The sequence below is a fragment of the Ascidiella aspersa genome, chromosome 6 (genome assembly GCF_963924565.1).
Source record: "Ascidiella aspersa chromosome 6, kaAscAspe10.2, whole genome shotgun sequence".
Lineage (NCBI taxonomy): Eukaryota > Metazoa > Chordata > Ascidiacea > Phlebobranchia > Ascidiidae > Ascidiella > Ascidiella aspersa.
The window spans coordinates 12,929,600-12,947,997 of record NC_139452.1 but is presented as its reverse complement, the minus strand read 5'-3'; the positions used below and the strand labels follow the sequence as shown (position 1 = coordinate 12,947,997).

At 36.0% G+C, this 18,398-nt stretch overlaps 1 protein-coding gene across 1 annotated transcript; it reads left to right on the top strand.

Moving 5' to 3' along the window:
- Nucleotides 1–628: 628 nt before the first annotated feature.
- On the top strand, nt 629–17,154 carry LOC146139953 (ARF GTPase-activating protein GIT2-like). Its single transcript, XM_083392570.1, has 17 exons — nt 629–804; nt 3,271–3,359; nt 3,602–3,759; nt 4,171–4,348; nt 5,317–5,542; nt 6,330–6,412; nt 7,839–8,014; nt 8,607–8,707; nt 9,324–9,428; nt 10,606–10,712; nt 10,938–11,112; nt 11,906–12,099; nt 12,450–12,616; nt 13,031–13,250; nt 13,793–13,912; nt 14,879–14,995; nt 15,638–17,154. The coding sequence occupies exons 1-17, from the start codon at nt 747–749 to the stop codon at nt 15,770–15,772; spliced, it is 2,409 nt and encodes an 802-aa protein (XP_083248696.1). The 5' UTR covers nt 629–746; the 3' UTR covers nt 15,773–17,154.
- Nucleotides 17,155–18,398: the final 1,244 nt, after the last annotated feature.

The window sequence follows — 18,398 nt, the reverse complement described above, 5'->3', positions numbered from 1 at the left end:
TTTTTAAATGTTTTTATTTTTTAAATGTTTTTTTTTTCAAGTAACTCAGTTGATGATTACTTTAACCTATAATACCATTGCTTTAACATCGCGTTAACAATAGCTGACCAAATGAATAAAATTGCAATACGTCTTAATTTCTAAAGAGAAAACGTCATTAATACAAAGTTGAAGTAAAAAGTTACGGGATGGGCATAGGCATTGACTATTGTGTTGTCATAAATTTATTTTATGAATTTCTTTTCTCTTTTTATGTAAACTAAATAGACAAGCAGTGTTTATGTAAACTAAATAAAAAACAGTCAGCGCACAACCACTTTGTTATAACAATTTTCCGCCTGAATAAATATGAGAAACGTATTCAACCATGTAAAAAAATTTTACCTCCTGTTTAGGTTTTATGAGAAAAGTCACACGGTAATATGGTTATGTTTGGCGTCTGACAGGATAGATCATAAATAAATGTCTTGTTCCTCTTTGTTATAAGATTGAAACTGACTAATACCGTTCGTACCAATCTGTATCTTTTTTGAACTAACGTTTTTTAAACTAAAAAAGGGCCTTTTTGATTTAACTTAATGCAAAAACGGAAAATTATGAATGCACCATTGTAAACATTTCAGGTATTGCTTTAATGATATGAACTTAATGTAACTTGTCATGTCCGTATCTCTTGCTTGAAATCCCGATTAGTTTACTCTGTTGGCGATTCACCTGCTTCACATAAGGATTTATTTTTAAATAACATGTCTAAACCAAAGTTTCGTTCACCAGTGGACATATGTGCTGATTGTGGAGCTCCGGGTGAGTTTAAAATGTTATTCTTATATATTTAGTGGGTATATATGGTATAACAAAAATAATGTATGACGCCAAGGATAATCTGATTTTCAATTGTTATGATGCTACAAATTTGTTTTTTTATTTTGGTTTTAACCATGCATATAAAACAAACCATGGCAATAATATTTAACTATATCTTAACCCATGATAGTATGGTCTTCTTTAAACCCAATTAACATTAAACGCAAATCAAATTTACCTTTAGAAGTAAAAAGTGTGTGTAATTGAATTTAATTTGTATGTGTAGAAATTGTGAAAACAGTTGTTTGCGTATTTTTCATGTCTGTGCTTAAATAAAAACATGAATTTTTGCTTAGTCCATTTCCAGGCCCATGTTATTGTAAATACTATTCAAGATTAGGATGCTCAATGTTTTCTGATTAGGGCCTACCCTTATGCCAAGTTAAGGTATCATCCAGTATAGAAAGTATGGAAGGTGTACCCACAATTTATTTAAACAGACTAGACTGACACCCTCAAAATATGAAAAATACTCCGATTTTTCCATGTACGTTATAGTAGCAGGGTGCATTTTTGGCCTTAGTTGCACGCGTGAGATCTCATTTATATCTGCCATACTTTTCAGATGGGGGTATCATTAGTTATCCACTAGAGCAGTGGTTCCAAAACTTTGGTACGCGAGAGTCTTTCAGGTGGTACGCGACCAACTTCAGTATACGTATAAAATTGTGAAAACTTTCAGATTGGGTAATTTGTAAATGTCGTTTTAGTTACCTTTGGTTTCACGCGTTTATGATGTAACACTTATCTTGTTTAAGATAATAAAACGCTAATTGTTAGCTGGTTTAATATGTATGTTATAATAATGAACCGATAGCAGCAGTGTAGAATTGGCGTATGGTTTTAATGTTTCAATCATTGAACTAAACTGTAATTTGCTTCTAAAATAGAAGAATAGTGATAGAACTAAATTTTGTTAAAAATTTAGGAACGTGTCCAAACAAAAGTACAGTCAGGCTTACATAAAGTACGGGTTTGTAGCTATTAATAACAATGAAGAAGCTCTTCGCAATGTGTAGTTTGTGTGAAATATGTTATCTTGCTTGAACCGAGTGATCAAACTAGTAAATTTCTTCAAAAAATCTGCCCTTAATACTCGGTTGTTTAAACGTCTTACATCTGTTTTTTGTATTGTGCAGAGGTGCGCTGGCTCTGAAATCCATCATATTAAAACTATTTGCTGTGTTTGGTATAATTTATGGCTTTTATGTCTTCCTGTAATGACATTTGTTGAACTTTGATACAGCTACATGCTTATTTTCTTATCTATATGCTAAAATAGTTATAGTTTAGAGATATTCTAGTCAGATGTAGGCCTAACTTAGGTGGTACATGAATACTGTACAAAAGCTCAAAATGGTACGCGAGAAAAAAAGTTTGGGAATCACTGCACTAGAGAGAGATGTCAAAATTGCTGAAAATTATCAGTAATAAAAAATTGCATTTAAGGTAACTATATACTTTGCAGTGACAAAACAACTTCAAGTAATTACCCCAAGCCTGAAACTATTTCCTTTATGTTTACACAATTCAATTTCAGTAATTTTGGTTAAACGGTTGGGAAAGCTAATAAGTTGTTAGGTTTAATTAGAAGAACATTTTGATATATAACTAAATTTAATATTCTACCATTATACAAGACCTTAGTCTGGTCAATACTTGAATATGCTACTCAAGCATGGAGACCGTACAATCAATATGAAATTAATACAATAGAAAAAGTCCAACGAAGAGCAACACGCATGATAACTGAAATAAAAAATAAACCTTACACCACTAGATTGGAGGAAACCCGACTATTAAGCTTAGAAATGAGAAGATTACGGGCAGACCTTATAGAAGTTTGGAAAATAATGCATGGAAAAGAAGGTTTAATGAAAGAAGATTTTTTATACTTAGAAGCAACAAAACACGAGGTCATTCTTTTAAAATCTTCAAGCCTTAAGTAAAATCAATTGTAGAAAATTTTGCTTTTCCCAAAGAGTTATTTCGGAATGGAACGGTCTAGACAAAGAAACTGTAAGCAGATAATCTAAATGGTTTTAAAACACTACTAGATCAAAACAAAACAAATTGACAATATTAAAATGCAAATTTAACTGTATCTGACTTTCATAACAGAAATATGTGGTATTGAATTGAAATATGAACCACCTTTATAACATGGTAGCAAAACAAAAAAAAGTATAGAAACATTTATGCCAAACTTTGTTTTAGAAGTATTTTCCATGCAAGTCACATCTTTGATTTACTTTTACAGTCATATCCCCAAAGGTAAAACAAAGGTAAAAGATAGTGCACATGCCTTCCATTAAATATTGCATTTTTCTGCAGATTTGACTTGATTGGATGGAATTAGTTTAATCTCAGTTTGGTTGCATTATTTGATATAATTATTCATTGCAGATCCCATGTGGGCATCTGTAAATCGTGGAGTGTACATGTGCAATGATTGTGCTGGTCTGCACAGGAACTTAGGACGCCATGTGTCTCAGGTGGTTTTTGAATTTCCAAAATTCTATTTACTTAACAATAGTTTCCAATAAAGATTAAAAAAACACGCATATATATATAAACTTGACTTATAAAGAGTTGGGTCATAGTGATTCTTATCTTACCAAATTAGAGAATTTTCTTCAACTTTTACACCAATTAAAGTATATATATAACTTTTGTGCCACATATTTGTTCACATCATATCGTAAAACACAATGCTAATAAGACAAGTTACTTAAAGGTAAAACATGTACAAAAGAGCTACTGGCACCCCAACCAGCTAAACATGGTGCACCAGCTTGCTAAGGTAGGTGCCAACTCGATATGGGAGCATTCACTGCTCGACCCTGCGCAAGTCAGAAGTGGAAAGAGAAAGCCAAGCCCTACCGACCCGGCACAGTAAGGATAAAAAACAAGCCTATACAAGTTCATTTTTTTGTGAAGCAAGTATAGAATTGGTACCAATATCCTATTTAAACAAGAAAGAAACGGTTTAAATAAATTATATGTATATATATAGAATATAAAACATTCAAAACAAAATATGTTAACATAATTTTTAAGCTGTGGTATTTCTTATTTTATGTACAACTACATTCCACTTATTTTTAGACATGTTACCAATCAAATATAATTTTAAAATTATGATAAGAAACTAAATGTGCAATTTCTACTCTAACATGTATATATAATTGCTATACACAGCTTTGCCAATACTTATAGTTAGCAAGGCAAGAAATTATGTTTTATTTCGTGTTTAAAGGTAAGCATCTTCATTCAAGGTCAGTTAAAATGCTCATTTATGTGTAGCTCCGCTAAGAACGATTTCATCAAAGCGAAGTATGAGCAGCTGGCATTTGTCCATCGGCCACCTCGTCGTGACGATGATGACCTCGGCAAGCAGCTTCACTCCAGTGTGCGCACCGCTAACCTCGACACAAGTCTTCGCTTGCTCTCACTTGGTGCCCGTGCCAATTACTTTCACTCGGTATGTATTTTCTGTTTTGTTTTGCTTTTTTGTAGAGTATTAGAATGACAATTTAATCTTTCTACAAAAAATGTAAGGAAATGTTACCTATGTCCAAGTTTTTTTGAAACTTAGCTGACATCTAGTATTCTAAATTTAAATTTGATGTCACTATATGCATATAATCTTCTTGAAGTTTATTTGTATGCTTTTACTTATTGGCCATCAACAACCTATATCTACTCTACATGCCATTTGGTCAGCTGCTAAATGTTTAAACATTTAACATTTTGTGACATCATCCGGTCATTATTAGCTATCATGTAATCAAATAAGCTACACAGTTTGAACACTCTATGTACAGGAACAATTTTTCTGTATTTATTGTATGTTTACTATTCTCCTAACCTAGTTCCAAACCTGTGGTGAAATTTGGTGTGCTTGAAGTTTATTACTCCACCTTGTTAAGTGAGTAAGAATGACTCACACAAGTTGAGGTTGTCATTTAAGCTTCACCTACATAAACAAAAGCTTTAGGTTGTAGTTTCAACACCAGGCAGTTTTTTACACATTTATATTAGGTAGAAACTATTTTTTGGTGTAGTTGCTTTTTTGCCATAATAGCCCACACTTTTGGTTCACTATTTTGGACTGGGGCTTAGACCACTGTAGGAAATTGTGGTACACCTGCAAGTTTTTTTTTCAACCTTCTAACCCCCCAAAAAATTTGAACTTCACCCCAAATATGTAAAACGCTTGTGTGGCATACATTTACAGTGCAATTTATGCAATACAGAGTGCTTAGGAAAACATAAAGTGCACCCGGAAATTTAAAACTGCACCTGATGTGCACTTTTTTTACTTTTGTTGCACCCGGTCAGCTAGATTTTTTTGTCTGTGTACCCATACGGTCTCCTCAAGATCTGCCACTTTTCAGACTGGCTTATAGATTCATTGTCAAATATTTATGTCTTACAATTTGTTTTCAGGAGCGGGATAACACTCCCCTACATGTGGCAGCCAAGGCTGGCCAAGCTCTACAAGTCGAACTGTTAGTTACCTATGGTGCTGATCCTGCTGGGTTCGACGGCAACAGGCAGACACCAGAGGATCTTGCAAGAGCCGAAGGTCATTCTGACCTTGCCGATCGCCTTGTTGAACTTCAGTATGAACTCTCGGACAGCTTGTCTGTTTTTGTATGGAAGCTTAGACCAGGTATTATAGCTAGACAGAGGTTTCGGCTTTTCTTGCATATTCTTGTATAGGTTGAATTATGGTTGTAGCGATAGCATAATTCATATTTGTTTCATCATTAAGGCAATTTGTTTTGACTTGGCGAAAAAGTCAAAATCTTGTCCAATTTATATGTTAGGTAAAAATTACTTAAGGTCAAAATTGTTGTACAGAACATCGTTTACAAAATTCACAAAAACTGTAGTGATATTTTTAAAATTGTCACTCAGTTTAATATTTTTTCTAATTAGGTTTTGAATTACATCCAACAATATTTTTTTTGTATTATATCTTCATTAAAGCAATATATATATGATATACGCAAGTCGGCAGATTTAACTACGCAGTGCTGGTTGCCAGAAGTATAAACTAAAATATAAATCATTTCAATAGTGATGCTTCAACCAGGAAAAAAAATCTGTTATCAGTAAAACAAAAAACAAATGACAAAAAACAATGATGTCACCAAGACACTAATACTGTATCAATACTTCAGACAACAATCCATCGGTTATATCAATGTATTCCTAATAGGTAAAATTTAAATTTTACATGTTAATCACACTAATATAATGTCTCATGTAAAACATCAAAGCTGCAGTTTTTTAGTTATAAAGCATTACACTGAATAACCATTACACTTTGGTTTTACAACATGTTGCAGTTATGTAAAACCTCCATACACTTATTTAACACCAATATGTCATAATTTTATTGCCTACCTGCCTGTACTACATAGTAAAATTTCCATGTAAATTAAAATTAACAGATCACAAGACTGCAAAGCACTATGCTATCCCAAAATCAAGGGATAATGGTGTTGGACTGGATGGAAGAAAAAGACTTCAAGCAGTAAGCTCAATACATGATAAAATTATTAATTATTATTACTATATATTAATGTAAGTCTGGTGAACAATGTACTGTACCACTAGTTGTGTAAATTTTACAAATCACCAGACCTGACAAAACTACAGGAAAATAGTTCACACAAGGTCTTTCCTGTAAAAATTTTCTTGTGCAAAAGAATAATGTCACAAAACATTTTATACACAAAAAGCATTTTGCTGATAGATGCACATTTGTATATCTTTGACATATTTACATTCATTTTTTTTATTGTTTCTTTCTTTTAAGTCATGTGTTACCACACCACTGGCCATACTTATTGGCATTCTGTAATATTTTTACACTTGTGGAAAAATGAGATATTATGCGATGCAATAGTTTTTTTGTTGTTATAATTATTACATTATTTATTGTGTTCAACAAATTAGGTATTTAGCTAAAATGCTTAAACCTTTATGTGTGTGTAATTTAAATTTCCATCATTGTCTATTAATTACATTACCAGTACTGTTATTTTTATGTTATACAAAACAACATGATGGTTCTCCTATGCCAAATATGTAATATATGCAAAAGTTATTACCAAACTAATAAAGTGAACAAAATTTCAATTTTTTTTTTAGCAAAAAACGGTATTCACACAACTTATTGGTTTAATGCTTATTATTCTGGACTGTTACTTGGCTTTTACCTTGCACATAAACTTAAATGCTGAATTTTTTATTTGGTTAAATAAATAAACTGAGGTGTATTTTACTGAAGTACAAGCCTGTTTAATCTATAATGTATTTTTGTATTTGTTTTTTTAAGTTTACTTTTGTAGATGTAATAAATCAATAATCATGAAGGTTGCATGATTTTAGCAATCAAGGCTATATTACTGGATTTGGTTAATTGTGATTTGTCTTTGGTGTGCTCGACACCAGCTTGCCTTTAAATTAATTTAAATATAGTCAAGTATCAATGCCCACCTAATAATCCTACCTTGGTCTATTTATGAGTTTCCCGCCTAGAAAAATTGATAACTTATTTTCAAACTGTTTTGAATTTTTACTGATAGAATATTTTCTGTTTTGGCAAAATCTTATTTATATGTTTAATTGAAAGGCCAGATCATGTAAGCATTCCAAAAGACACATGCTTCCTTAATTCAAGTTAATGTGCTGCTTTGGACGCATTTTTTGCCGCCTTCAAAATCGCCTTCCGTATCCCAAATGGCGGAAAAAGTTATTTTTCTACTGTTGAAAAATACGATAAACTGGCCTGTCGGGTTGTCATTGTCGTGCTGAGATGTTTTAATGAATATCGGCCTAACGAAAATATATAGCAAAATTAACTTAATTTAACAAAATTTTAACGAATATATATAGCAAAATTAACGAATATCGGCCTCGAAGTGTGTTTAACTCGTCCCAAATCGTTTTCGCAGCTGAGCAACCAGATTTTCGAGGAGCTGGCGATGGACGTTTACGACGAAATCGATCGCCGCGAAACCGAACAAATCTGGCAGGAAATGAAGCAAGCCGCCGCCGGCAAGATAGCGCCCACTGCCGACCACGTGGCAGTGCCTTTCCTCCCCGTTCACCCCGAGTACTCTACAACCAGGTAAGTCCCGACAGAAATCTTGTTGTAATAGCTTCGCGAGATTTGAAGTTGTAAAATATTTTAATGTGAAGTTGCTCATACTAACAGAATGTAGAAAGCACTGGCGTTTGGTTGTTTATCGACCCGCTCCACTCTGAGCCTATGTATCTCAGTTTGTTTTGTAGAGTGACGGTCTCAGTATGGCCGGAGGTCGTAAGTCAAACCTCACTGCTAGCTAGTTGTTTTTCTATCCTGTCTTGCTTGCATCGTTGATCAAATATTAGGCTAGTCCGCGACTCTGCGTTGGCTTTCCGTGTACATTTTAATCAGTTTAGTTTATTTAAGCTCTATTTATTTGAGAGCCTTTAATAACCTCACAATCTTTTTGTTAATACTTTTTTTAATTTTTGATTCAAAATAGAAAGATTTGTTACCAGTTACCAGTTGCCTGTTTAGCCTGCCATCTAAGTAAAACTTAGAGGTTTAGGTAATTACTTTTGAATTTATCACTTTTGCTTTAAAGTTGGTATTTTTTTTAGACTTCTTTTTATCTCCCTACGTTAAATTGCTGTGGATGAATACGCATCTGATTAGGTGATTAATTTTTTTTCAGAAATCAGGGTCGCCAGAAGTTGGCGCGTTTTAGTATCTCCGAGTTCAACGTCCTCGTCACTGACATTCTCCATGACATTATCAGACGTCAGTCGATGTCGGGTAAGCAATTTCTCAGTATAATTTGGGAAGAATATTGGCCGATCACGCAATTTGCGCAGCATTTTTTTGGCATAACAAAATTTGAATATAATAATTGCAGCGGCATTAGTAGATCGCTGGTCCATAAAAGTATCTAATTTGGGTTTGAAGTTTTTTAACACAAAAAGTTTTTTTTGCTGCCTTGATAATCTATATAAAAGAGAAAAAATTGTTACATATTTACCCTATTTTAGCAACGGAAGTTAGGTATAGGTTTGACATCGGTCATCCAAAGCCTACAGCACTTTTTTAGCTTGCGACTCAGTAGAAATGTGGAAACTATTCCTGGTACACTTTTTACAAAACAACAAGTTCATACCTCGTTGACAATCGCCATTAATGCTTGGCAAGGCAGTAGGGTAATGTACAAATGTTATCAGTTTTCCAATGGAAAGTGTGCATCCGACTATTTATTCATATTGGTGTACAATGTGTTCCAAAGTAACAAAAAGTTACGCGGCACACTTGAGAAACAATGAGAAACATTACCCTTTTCTAAATATCGAGTTTGATTCACAATAGTCGCGAGGTCTTCGGTTTTAAATAAACATCACCTGTTTCCATCTATCTGTTTCAGATGGAACTTGTCCACGCCCGGCCCAATCGCCGTTATTCGAGGATCCCATTTACGATCTTCCACCGGACGGAAACCTCGACTACCAGTCGATTGAAGAGTCTGCCTGTAAGTTACAATGTTGTTTTTAGCACAGTTTAGGTGTGTTTTTTATATGTTAGTTATTATTGTATGTATCGGATGGCCCACATATTGTGCAAAGCTGCACTTAAAATATAAAAACGTGTCGCATGTTTTGAGGAATTCCTCCCCGTTACCTTCCTTAACGGCCTTCGTTACCCTTAACCCCTTTGCTTACCCGTAACCCCCCTATAGTGTATCTCCCCTAAATAAATGTTTCTCAACCGCCTTAAAATGTTGATTCAAGTCTAGGTTGGCTTTTGGCTTTAAATCCGTCATCTCAATTATCATCGTTTCGGTTTAAAACTTATTTACTGTTGATTAAACCTTAAATCCTTTATTTGCCCTTTAAGGTAAAAAAAATATTAAAGAACTTGATAATAACCTAATTCAAATGGTAACTGATATTCAGTCACCAACTAAGTTGCGAAGGAGTTGGTATTACAAAAAGCATATAAAATGGTCACATGCTACAAAGTAATCAACACTTGTACCAGTCACGAAATGTACTTTCGTGTTTCGGGCATGTAAACACGGTCGCGTTTGAACTCCCATCTACTTTCATTTGTGTGTGAAAACGTTAGCAATGTAAACAAACTTAATCTTTAAAGCAAATTTGCGCCCGGTGTATATCCTCTCTTTTATTAAATTCTCTCGCGTCTAAAAAACATAAGTTGGTAATGAAAGCATCGGATAGAAAGTAAAAAATGAAGTATTGTTACCATTTTCAAATAAACCTACCGTTTCGTTGATGTTATAAAACATTTCAACATAATATTCTTAAACTCTAGTGGACCCAAAAATTACCAAAAATTTCGATCAAATATATTGTCAAAATAAAACTTTTCAAATGACCTCCTATTTCATTTGCTTTAAATATCCTCGTGTAAAATCATTCGTGTCATATATTTATTCATTGTAGATTGCCTTACAAACTACTGGTGTTTCATTAATTTCCAAATAGGTTGACTAATGACTAGTGTGCCAATCTTCAACCGCAATTCGCAAAACATTATTTTATATATTAACTGCTCACCACGACGTTGCGAACTGTTTACTTTTTCACAAAGGATCTTTATTAAAAAAACTTTACAAAGGGTCAAAACTTGTTGCCTGTTGCTTACTTGGCCTATTGCAAAATCCCGGTTTATTTTCTTTCCTTCAGGCTCAACTATTCAACTGGAAGAGTTCCTGTCGATAAAGCAGAAGCTGAAAGAAGCCCAACAGGAGATAACCAAACTAACCGAGCTTAACAGAGACCTAAGCAACAAGGTACCCTAATTGATTTTTTAGGAATTAAAACACCTGGAATATTTTTAATGACATGGGCCACCTCTTCTTTTAGAAATGGCGCCTAGTACATATATATATTTTTTTTTAAATAAGGTTTCTATCCTATGGTTTAATTAAAAATAAGTTGCCATTACAAACTGCAGATTTTCCGACTTCTATATATATATTTTTTTATTGCATACGAGTGACCTGTAACGATTTCAGGTTACCTCCCTGGCAAAGCAAAACCATGACCTCAACAAGCGTCAGCACTCCTACTCGGTGTTCAAATCCCCCGCCGGCGCCAAGCCCCCTTTATCGGGGGTGAGCACCCCCTTGCACCCCAAGAGCTCTAATGGCCGCCATCGACCCACGTCTTCCTACAACCCCGACGATTCATGTGGGTTTTTACGTTTTAAACATTGCAAGTAGCTGTTCCCGACGTTTATAATATACCTTGTTTTTCTTAGGAATTTTTTTAGTTGTTTGTCTATTTGAAATGCCAGCAATGTCAACTAACCATTTTTCGAGTTTCACACGAACCCGAATAAAATATAACTGATTTGTATTCGACCGGTTGTCTGTAAAACAAAAAAAACAATTACTGACGTCGCCGAGACACTAATGCTACTGTTTTTAGGTCAAGATTTTCTATTTTGTTAGTTCAAAAAATAATCGCTCAATTTAAGAAAAACTTTGTTTAAAGATTTATTTTATTACTTTTTAAAAAAAAATTATGCCCGGGTAATCCTATACCAGTTTCACGCACATGAAGGTTTGAATGATTAACTTTAGGCAGTTACGCAATGGAACAACAACGGATGTTTATTAAGCTGTGCGAATAAATTGGGTATTTCCATAGAATTACTGTATTATATTCGCACAACTCATTAAATTCTCCCTATAAATCCGACAATAATAAGTGGCTGTTAAGCCGATTTTATGTGTAACCTGTCGGCGTTTGTTCCAGTTCGACTTGACGATAAGATAACTCTTACAAAACATTAAAACAATTTAATGATGAAAATAACGGCTCAAATAGACGTTAAAAGCGACATGCTTTATTTTCAAACGTTTCGGCAATTTCTAATGCCATCATCAGTGAGCCGTTATTTTCATCATTAAACTTATGAACAGATCCGTATATAGTGTTCCAAATTAAAACAATTGCTTTAACGTTTTGTATTTCTCAGTCGGAAGCCAGTCGTCGCTCACGCCGTCCGTGGACAACCGCCGAAACACAATTCACGAGACATCGGCCGCCTTTATTCCACTGGAGGGCGGAAACGACGTGGGAAAGCCCGATTCTTATGCAAGTTTATTGCACACCTCCGAACCCTATTGTAGACAGGTTGTCAGAGGATTGGGCCCACACGACTATACTTTGCTCTGAAATGTCCTATTTTTCTTGGCCAATGGGAAGAATCGAGCCACAACCCTTACCTAGTTTCTTTACTTTTTTTTCTTTCTCTTAGATCACAAAGAAATACAAAAACTATGTGTTAACTATTCGTTTTATAACTGTTAAAATTATGGTATTTACCTCCTACCTTACCGTCTAATAGGGGAGTTTTTAAGTTACAATTGTACGAATTTGTGATTTTTATTTTAGTGTTTACCACTGCTCTAGAGTGCAGTGGCGCCTTTTTGACATATTTTGCCCAAATCCTAAAAGGGCAGCCCCTTTTTCAGCGAACCAAGCTTTACCGTTTTTTACGAACTTTTGTTGTTCGTTAGAGCGAAGATAAGAGTTCCAAGAAACAAAGTCACCTGCGCGACGCAAGCCAACACAACAGCGTTGGCTCCGACTATGACAACAACCAGGTTCTTGGGTCAAGCTCTGTGGACGCCGCTGGTACTAGAAGACCCAGTGTTGGTACCGGCGACCCAGGATCCGATAAAAGGTAAGATAGTTTTGCTTTAACCGAACAAGTTTTTATCGTCGCCCCATTAAATATAGACAGTGCGGTAAACGGGGTTGTCTTGATTTGAGCAGTTTTGTAAATGCTTTGGGGCTTTGCTGTCCGGAATTTCGTTGATGACCGTTTAGCCCTTTTTAACTTAAGCTGTCTTCTGACAACCTAAATAGACTAGCAATCAAAAAATTAATGACAATTGTCTTTTAAAAAGTAAAAAGTTGCAACACTCTTGACGCAACCAAATCCCTAAAAGTATTTTCCAAAAGTTTAACATTGTTCTGCGTTGTGTTTTGTTTAGCAGACTTAATTGGGGTAAATTTACAAATTAACGTTGTACCCTAATGTTTTTATCACCTCTATTTTTTAACTTTAAATGTTTATAAAAAAAAAACTTTGCAGTTCCTCGAAAAGCGGAAACGGCTGCGATCCAGGCAACTCGAACGAGAACAACAATAACACCCAGCAGCAAGTCGAGTCCTCCTCCACAGCAAGCTCCTCCGGCTCCCCGCATCCGGATGCAAAGGACCTTTCCTCCTCACCGGGAGCCCCCGACATCCCTTCCTCCGAGCGCCCGACCTCGCTCCCCAAAGCGGAAGAAGTGATTAGGAAAACCGAGACGGTAAGTTCAAGTCGTAAATGGTTCTCTTAACTTTGTGACCTGATACCTTCAATTGGTGATGGATTTTATAATTTGATATGAAAACCTCACGCAAACTCAATTGCCAGACACAAAATGCTCGCCGCGCAAATACAAAATAACACACAGTCATACAGACCCATAAGCTACCACAGATTTACACAAATACACGAACTAACACACAGCCATACAAATACCCGAACGGTCACACAAGCACGCACGCACACAGACACACAAAATCTCACACACAAACTGCCACATAAGAGCACAGACGCACAAACACTTATCCAAAAATAGACAATACCCGCACAGATGCAAACGCACATGAGTACGTGAAAGCAAGCTGATAAAGATAACGATACAGATAACCATTGGAACCAACACCTATTAACACACACAGACCCCGGCCCAAGACACTGAAAAATAGGATAAAAAAATATCAGTTTATGAATAATACATAGACGTGTAAACGCCTGTTATGCAAGACAGGCGCAAATGCTATTTTCAACCTTTGCCGTTTCCAGGTGACCAAGATCATCCACAACCTGCTGCAAGCCGCGCAGAAAAGTAAGCTGGAGAGCTACAGGAGCTGCGCGGAAAACATCTTTACGGCGGTTCAGGAAATCATAATGCTCTTTCCCGAGGTGAGCCCAATGCAAACCACTAAAACTTTTTTCATTACTATGGTCAAGTCGACACAAAAATGCAAAAGTCTTGTCAACCAGAATACTGACAGTACTTTTTTGGATAATATCGACTTCCTAGCTGGACCTGTAAAATGCTGCTTGCGTAAGGTCTTTACGGAAACACCCTTATTTCGGAACTTTGCCAAAACAGTAATCCACAAGATGTCTAAGATGGGTCGTGGTTAATCAATTTGTTACCTCCGATCAGCAACTTTAGCCCGATACTTTTAGCCCGATACTTGTTTAATCTATTCTAGACTAGGGGCCAACCAAACAAATAAAATATCGGGCAATTAACCAGAGATATTTTACATTGGCCACAAAAATGTTTAGAGTAAAAAATACATTTTTACATATATATAAGTTATAAAACAGAAACTTATACAAGTAGGTATGTCCGATAATATCGTGTCGGATCCGATACCCACAGCCAAGTGATAGTATCGGCACTCGTCCGATACTACGGTGGTATCGGTGCCGATCTATATTTAATTAACATAGGAATATTAGACATGATTTACGATCGAATGAAGTGATTTCTATTGAGCTAAACCAAATGTTTGCATATTAACCTTGAAAAATACTTTTAAATGTTGTAATTTCACGTTTTTTGCTTGTTTTAGCATAGTAATGGCATCATTTGGTATCGGATCGCGGTGCTTTTCGTCATAAATATCGTGCATCGGTATTAATGTAAAATTGGTAAACTCTCAAATATCCCTATATACAAGTGTGTTAACAACACACAGTCACTGTTCAACTAAAAGGCAACCAATTTTCCCTTTGTCTAATAAATCAATATAAGCAATGCAAACATGACCCTTAAAAGGGTTAAAGGCATAAAGTCGTAGGCATTTTTGCTCTTTGCACAAGCAAGTAAGATGAACAAAACATTGTCTAACCACACGAATTCCTCTTGCGCAGGACCCGGGTGATGATGAAGTCCAGAAGACGATCGTGAAACTGGGAAGTGGCGCCCAGCAGTTGAGGACGAGGTGCAGGGAGGTCACTGAGCAAGGAGCCGCCGTCAATTCAAAGCAGGTCGGTTTGCTATCTTGCCATCCACGTACTTGGGTGCAAAGGGTTGTCACCAAGCATCATCAAAAATCTTTGTATAGATTTGCGTAGTAGAAAAGTATTCGAAAAACCCTTTTGTGTAAGGCTTTGATTATAATCTTAACTTGTCCCCTCTGGAATTTCAAAATGCGATAATTATTATTGCTTATAACTCAGTTTTACTAAGTTACTAATGTAATAATATTGATTTGTATATATTTTTTTACTGATATAAAGTCGTACATATTAGTATCATAGCTTCATAGGTACCGGTACTGAAGTTAAATTATGTGCATTGTGTATATATTGCCTCTGACTACACTACACACCTCCTAAGGCGCCATGAAATCTTTGCTAAACTTGGCCGAACGCTACTTTGGCTGTGTGTTTTTGCTCAAAGCTTTTTTATCAAGAAACATTTAGTATACTGCTTGGAGTTCATATAGGTCTGGGACATGTGACTAAAGCGTTTAAATTTAGCATTTCATACTCAATTTAGGTGGGCAACGACTTTGACTATATATATTTTTTTCTTATATTTGTAAACAAGTTAACTTGTACTATAGTTGATTGTTGACCACAGTGATTACGAACATACGATTTTTTTTACCGTTTTTCGAACCCCAGGTTACCGAGAGCATTATCAAGACCGCTTACGAAATCGCCAAGGCCGAGAAAGAGCTTGTCACCATGACAACCAAGCTCCACAACTCGTCATCTTCTGCCGGTTCCGCTGCCCCGCCCGTCTCCTCTTCAACATGACGTCATTCATGTTTATGACGTCACCCGGTCAGCGTACTATCGATTTTTTTGGAATGCAGATGATGACGCTTTACAACTATACTTCATTTTTTTTAAGCTTCGTTTTTTTTGCGGCGAGTTTTTTTAGCCCGGGTAGTTATCTTGAGTAATTGCGTTTTGTTACTCGCGTTTTTCTGAATGTCGTATGCCTATTATTATAAAGAGTGTACGTAAAATGCAGCTCTCTGGTTAATGTTAACGAGTACACTTTTTAATTCGTGCTTGTTAGCGGTAAAACGTATGTACGATAAAGTGTTCAATGAGTGTCGCTAACAATACCAGTGCGCAATTTGCGAAGTATTATCAAGCTCGCCGAAGAAAGTACTTTCGCATACTTAATTGAAATGGGAAGCGGCATTTGGTTGTTTATTGTGCGATGAAACGCTTTTGCTAGGTGTCTAATAGAACTCACTGTAGTGGCGCACTTCTATCTAATTTCGGCTTCGGTTGCTTGCGACTATCAAGCAGGAATTAAAATCTTTTTTTTTAAGTGTTTATCGTTTCGTAATTTCAAATTGTATTTTGGTACGCACTACGCAGGCAGCGAAATATTACCAACAGGACAAAATTTCATTTCATACGAAGTTTCGGTTAGGAACCTTTTGAGAAGAACCTTAAAATTTGTTCACGATTGACGTTTATTTCTAAAGCTTTTGGTATGGTGTACTCCACAAAATGTTGCTAGAAATCGAACGGGCTTGTTTGTACCTTTTTGTTCCGGTCGTAAAAGGAAAAAAAATGGGTTAAATCGCCAAAGGGGTTTTTCATTTCTGTTTAGTTACAAAACAATCGTGCTAGACGAAAATAACGCACCATTAATTTTTTGGAAAGAATGAGATAAGCTCAAAATATACTTAGAGGCCGCAGACAAAAAAATAAAACCGCAATCGGAAATGTGGCGAATATGCCATTGGATTTTGTCTACATTGTTTTGCGCAGGTTCACAATCAAGTTGTAACGCGAAATCGTCACCGCGCTTGCAGGAACTTTTAACTGTAATCAATAACCGTGCGTTTTAATACTTCGTTATATCACGTGTTAAATATTTCTGATCCGTTGCGCTTCTTACCGGTTTCAAATTAGAATCCCAGGCAACCGCCGACTTTTTTTGATGTCTGGTGCTGCTTTTTTCTTAAACGAGTGTCGAGCCACGATACTATGATGCTTTCAATTTGTTCTAAAGAAGTAATTATTGCTCTATGGAAGTGGTTGGTTCTCAACCTTTTATGGCTTACGGCGCCCCTTAGAAATAATAAATGGATTGCGGCACCCCCAAAAGATGTTTCCGTAGGTTTCTAATCTTACACAAAAAGTTGTAAGAGTTGAGCAAAAATCAGATTCTCAAATATCTCTCGGCACCCTTGGGCATTACAAATGGCACCCCGGTTGAGAACCACTGCTTTACGGTTTAGATTTTTCCTTTTCTGAGTCATCTTTTTTGTGTTTAAGGTTTGAGCGAAACGTCGATTTCGCAGTGTTTGAATCACTGCTTAGCGCGCAAAGTCGCAGCATGTTGCGCACCGTGCTTTTCATTTTACTCAATTTGTCGAAATTTTTGTAACATGAAAAAAGTAATCGCTCGTCTTTCTTCTCTCTGTCTCGCAATCATCACCTTTTTCGTCTTCGGCTCGCTGGACTTCTGCTCGTGTTTCTTTTATTGTTCTCCGTTGTCGTTTTGACGTAACCTTCGGAATGCCTGTTCGATTGGGGCGAACGTGCTATATCCTTCAGCCCTATACTTGTGTTTCTCGACTTTCCATCATCAATTATATAATCTATACTAGCACGCGATTGGATCCCTATTTTACTGAACGATTTGTCGGCACCCAGACGGTATTCATCTTTAGACCTTGGTCTCATGTAGCCATACATGTCGTTTGAGCTGATAGAACTACAAAGTTGAGTTAAAGGTGTCAGGAACAAAATGTCAGAAACACTACGGCCAAATATCACTGGGCTTAATAATTGTCAAGGGACGAATTTGTATTGATGACTCTCTGTAAATAGGTCTCAACACAAAAAGGCGCAACTGTGGCCATTTTGCTCCCCAATTGTTACACTCGTATATTAATATACCCTAAATGATAAAACACAAGCATTGTAAAGTTGCCTGAGAAGGCCATGAAGGAATGTGATGAAATGTAAAAAAAACTGTGGCGCGGGTCGTCTAAAACCTGAAAGGCGAGTATAAGGTTCCGGCACATTTATATCTTTGCAGCAAGGCGTACAGGTCTTGGCAAAGCGGTTGTGTATAAACTCTTTAATATATAAGTTAAGCGCTTAAAAACAACAGTTGAATTATAAAGAATATAAACCTTACACATTTCTCGTTCAATTTTGGCTTAATTCGCACAAAGCGATTATTTCATGAAATATATTACTAGAAAGCGTTTATTTTAAAATAGTGCAGATTAAATTAAAAAAAAATATTGAGAGTTCGTCAAGTCCTTGCTGCCTTACTAGATTCAAAGGTCCTTCTGCAAGTAAGTGACCATGTAATTCGACCAATTGAACTGCCAACGAGGAACAAACTCCTAGAAAATTAGATCGTTAACTGGCATGAATTGGCTAATTCAACTGTGCATGT

Coding starts and splice junctions, on each gene's coding strand:
- LOC146139953 (XM_083392570.1), top strand. CDS start 747: ATGTCTAAACCAAAGTTTCGTTCACCAGTGGACATATGTGCTGATTGT. Junction 8,015..8,606: donor CCCGAGTACTCTACAACCAG/GTAAGTCCCGAC, acceptor ATTTTTTTTCAG/AAATCAGGGTCGCCAGAAGT. Junction 10,713..10,937: donor ACAGAGACCTAAGCAACAAG/GTACCCTAATTG, acceptor TAACGATTTCAG/GTTACCTCCCTGGCAAAGCA.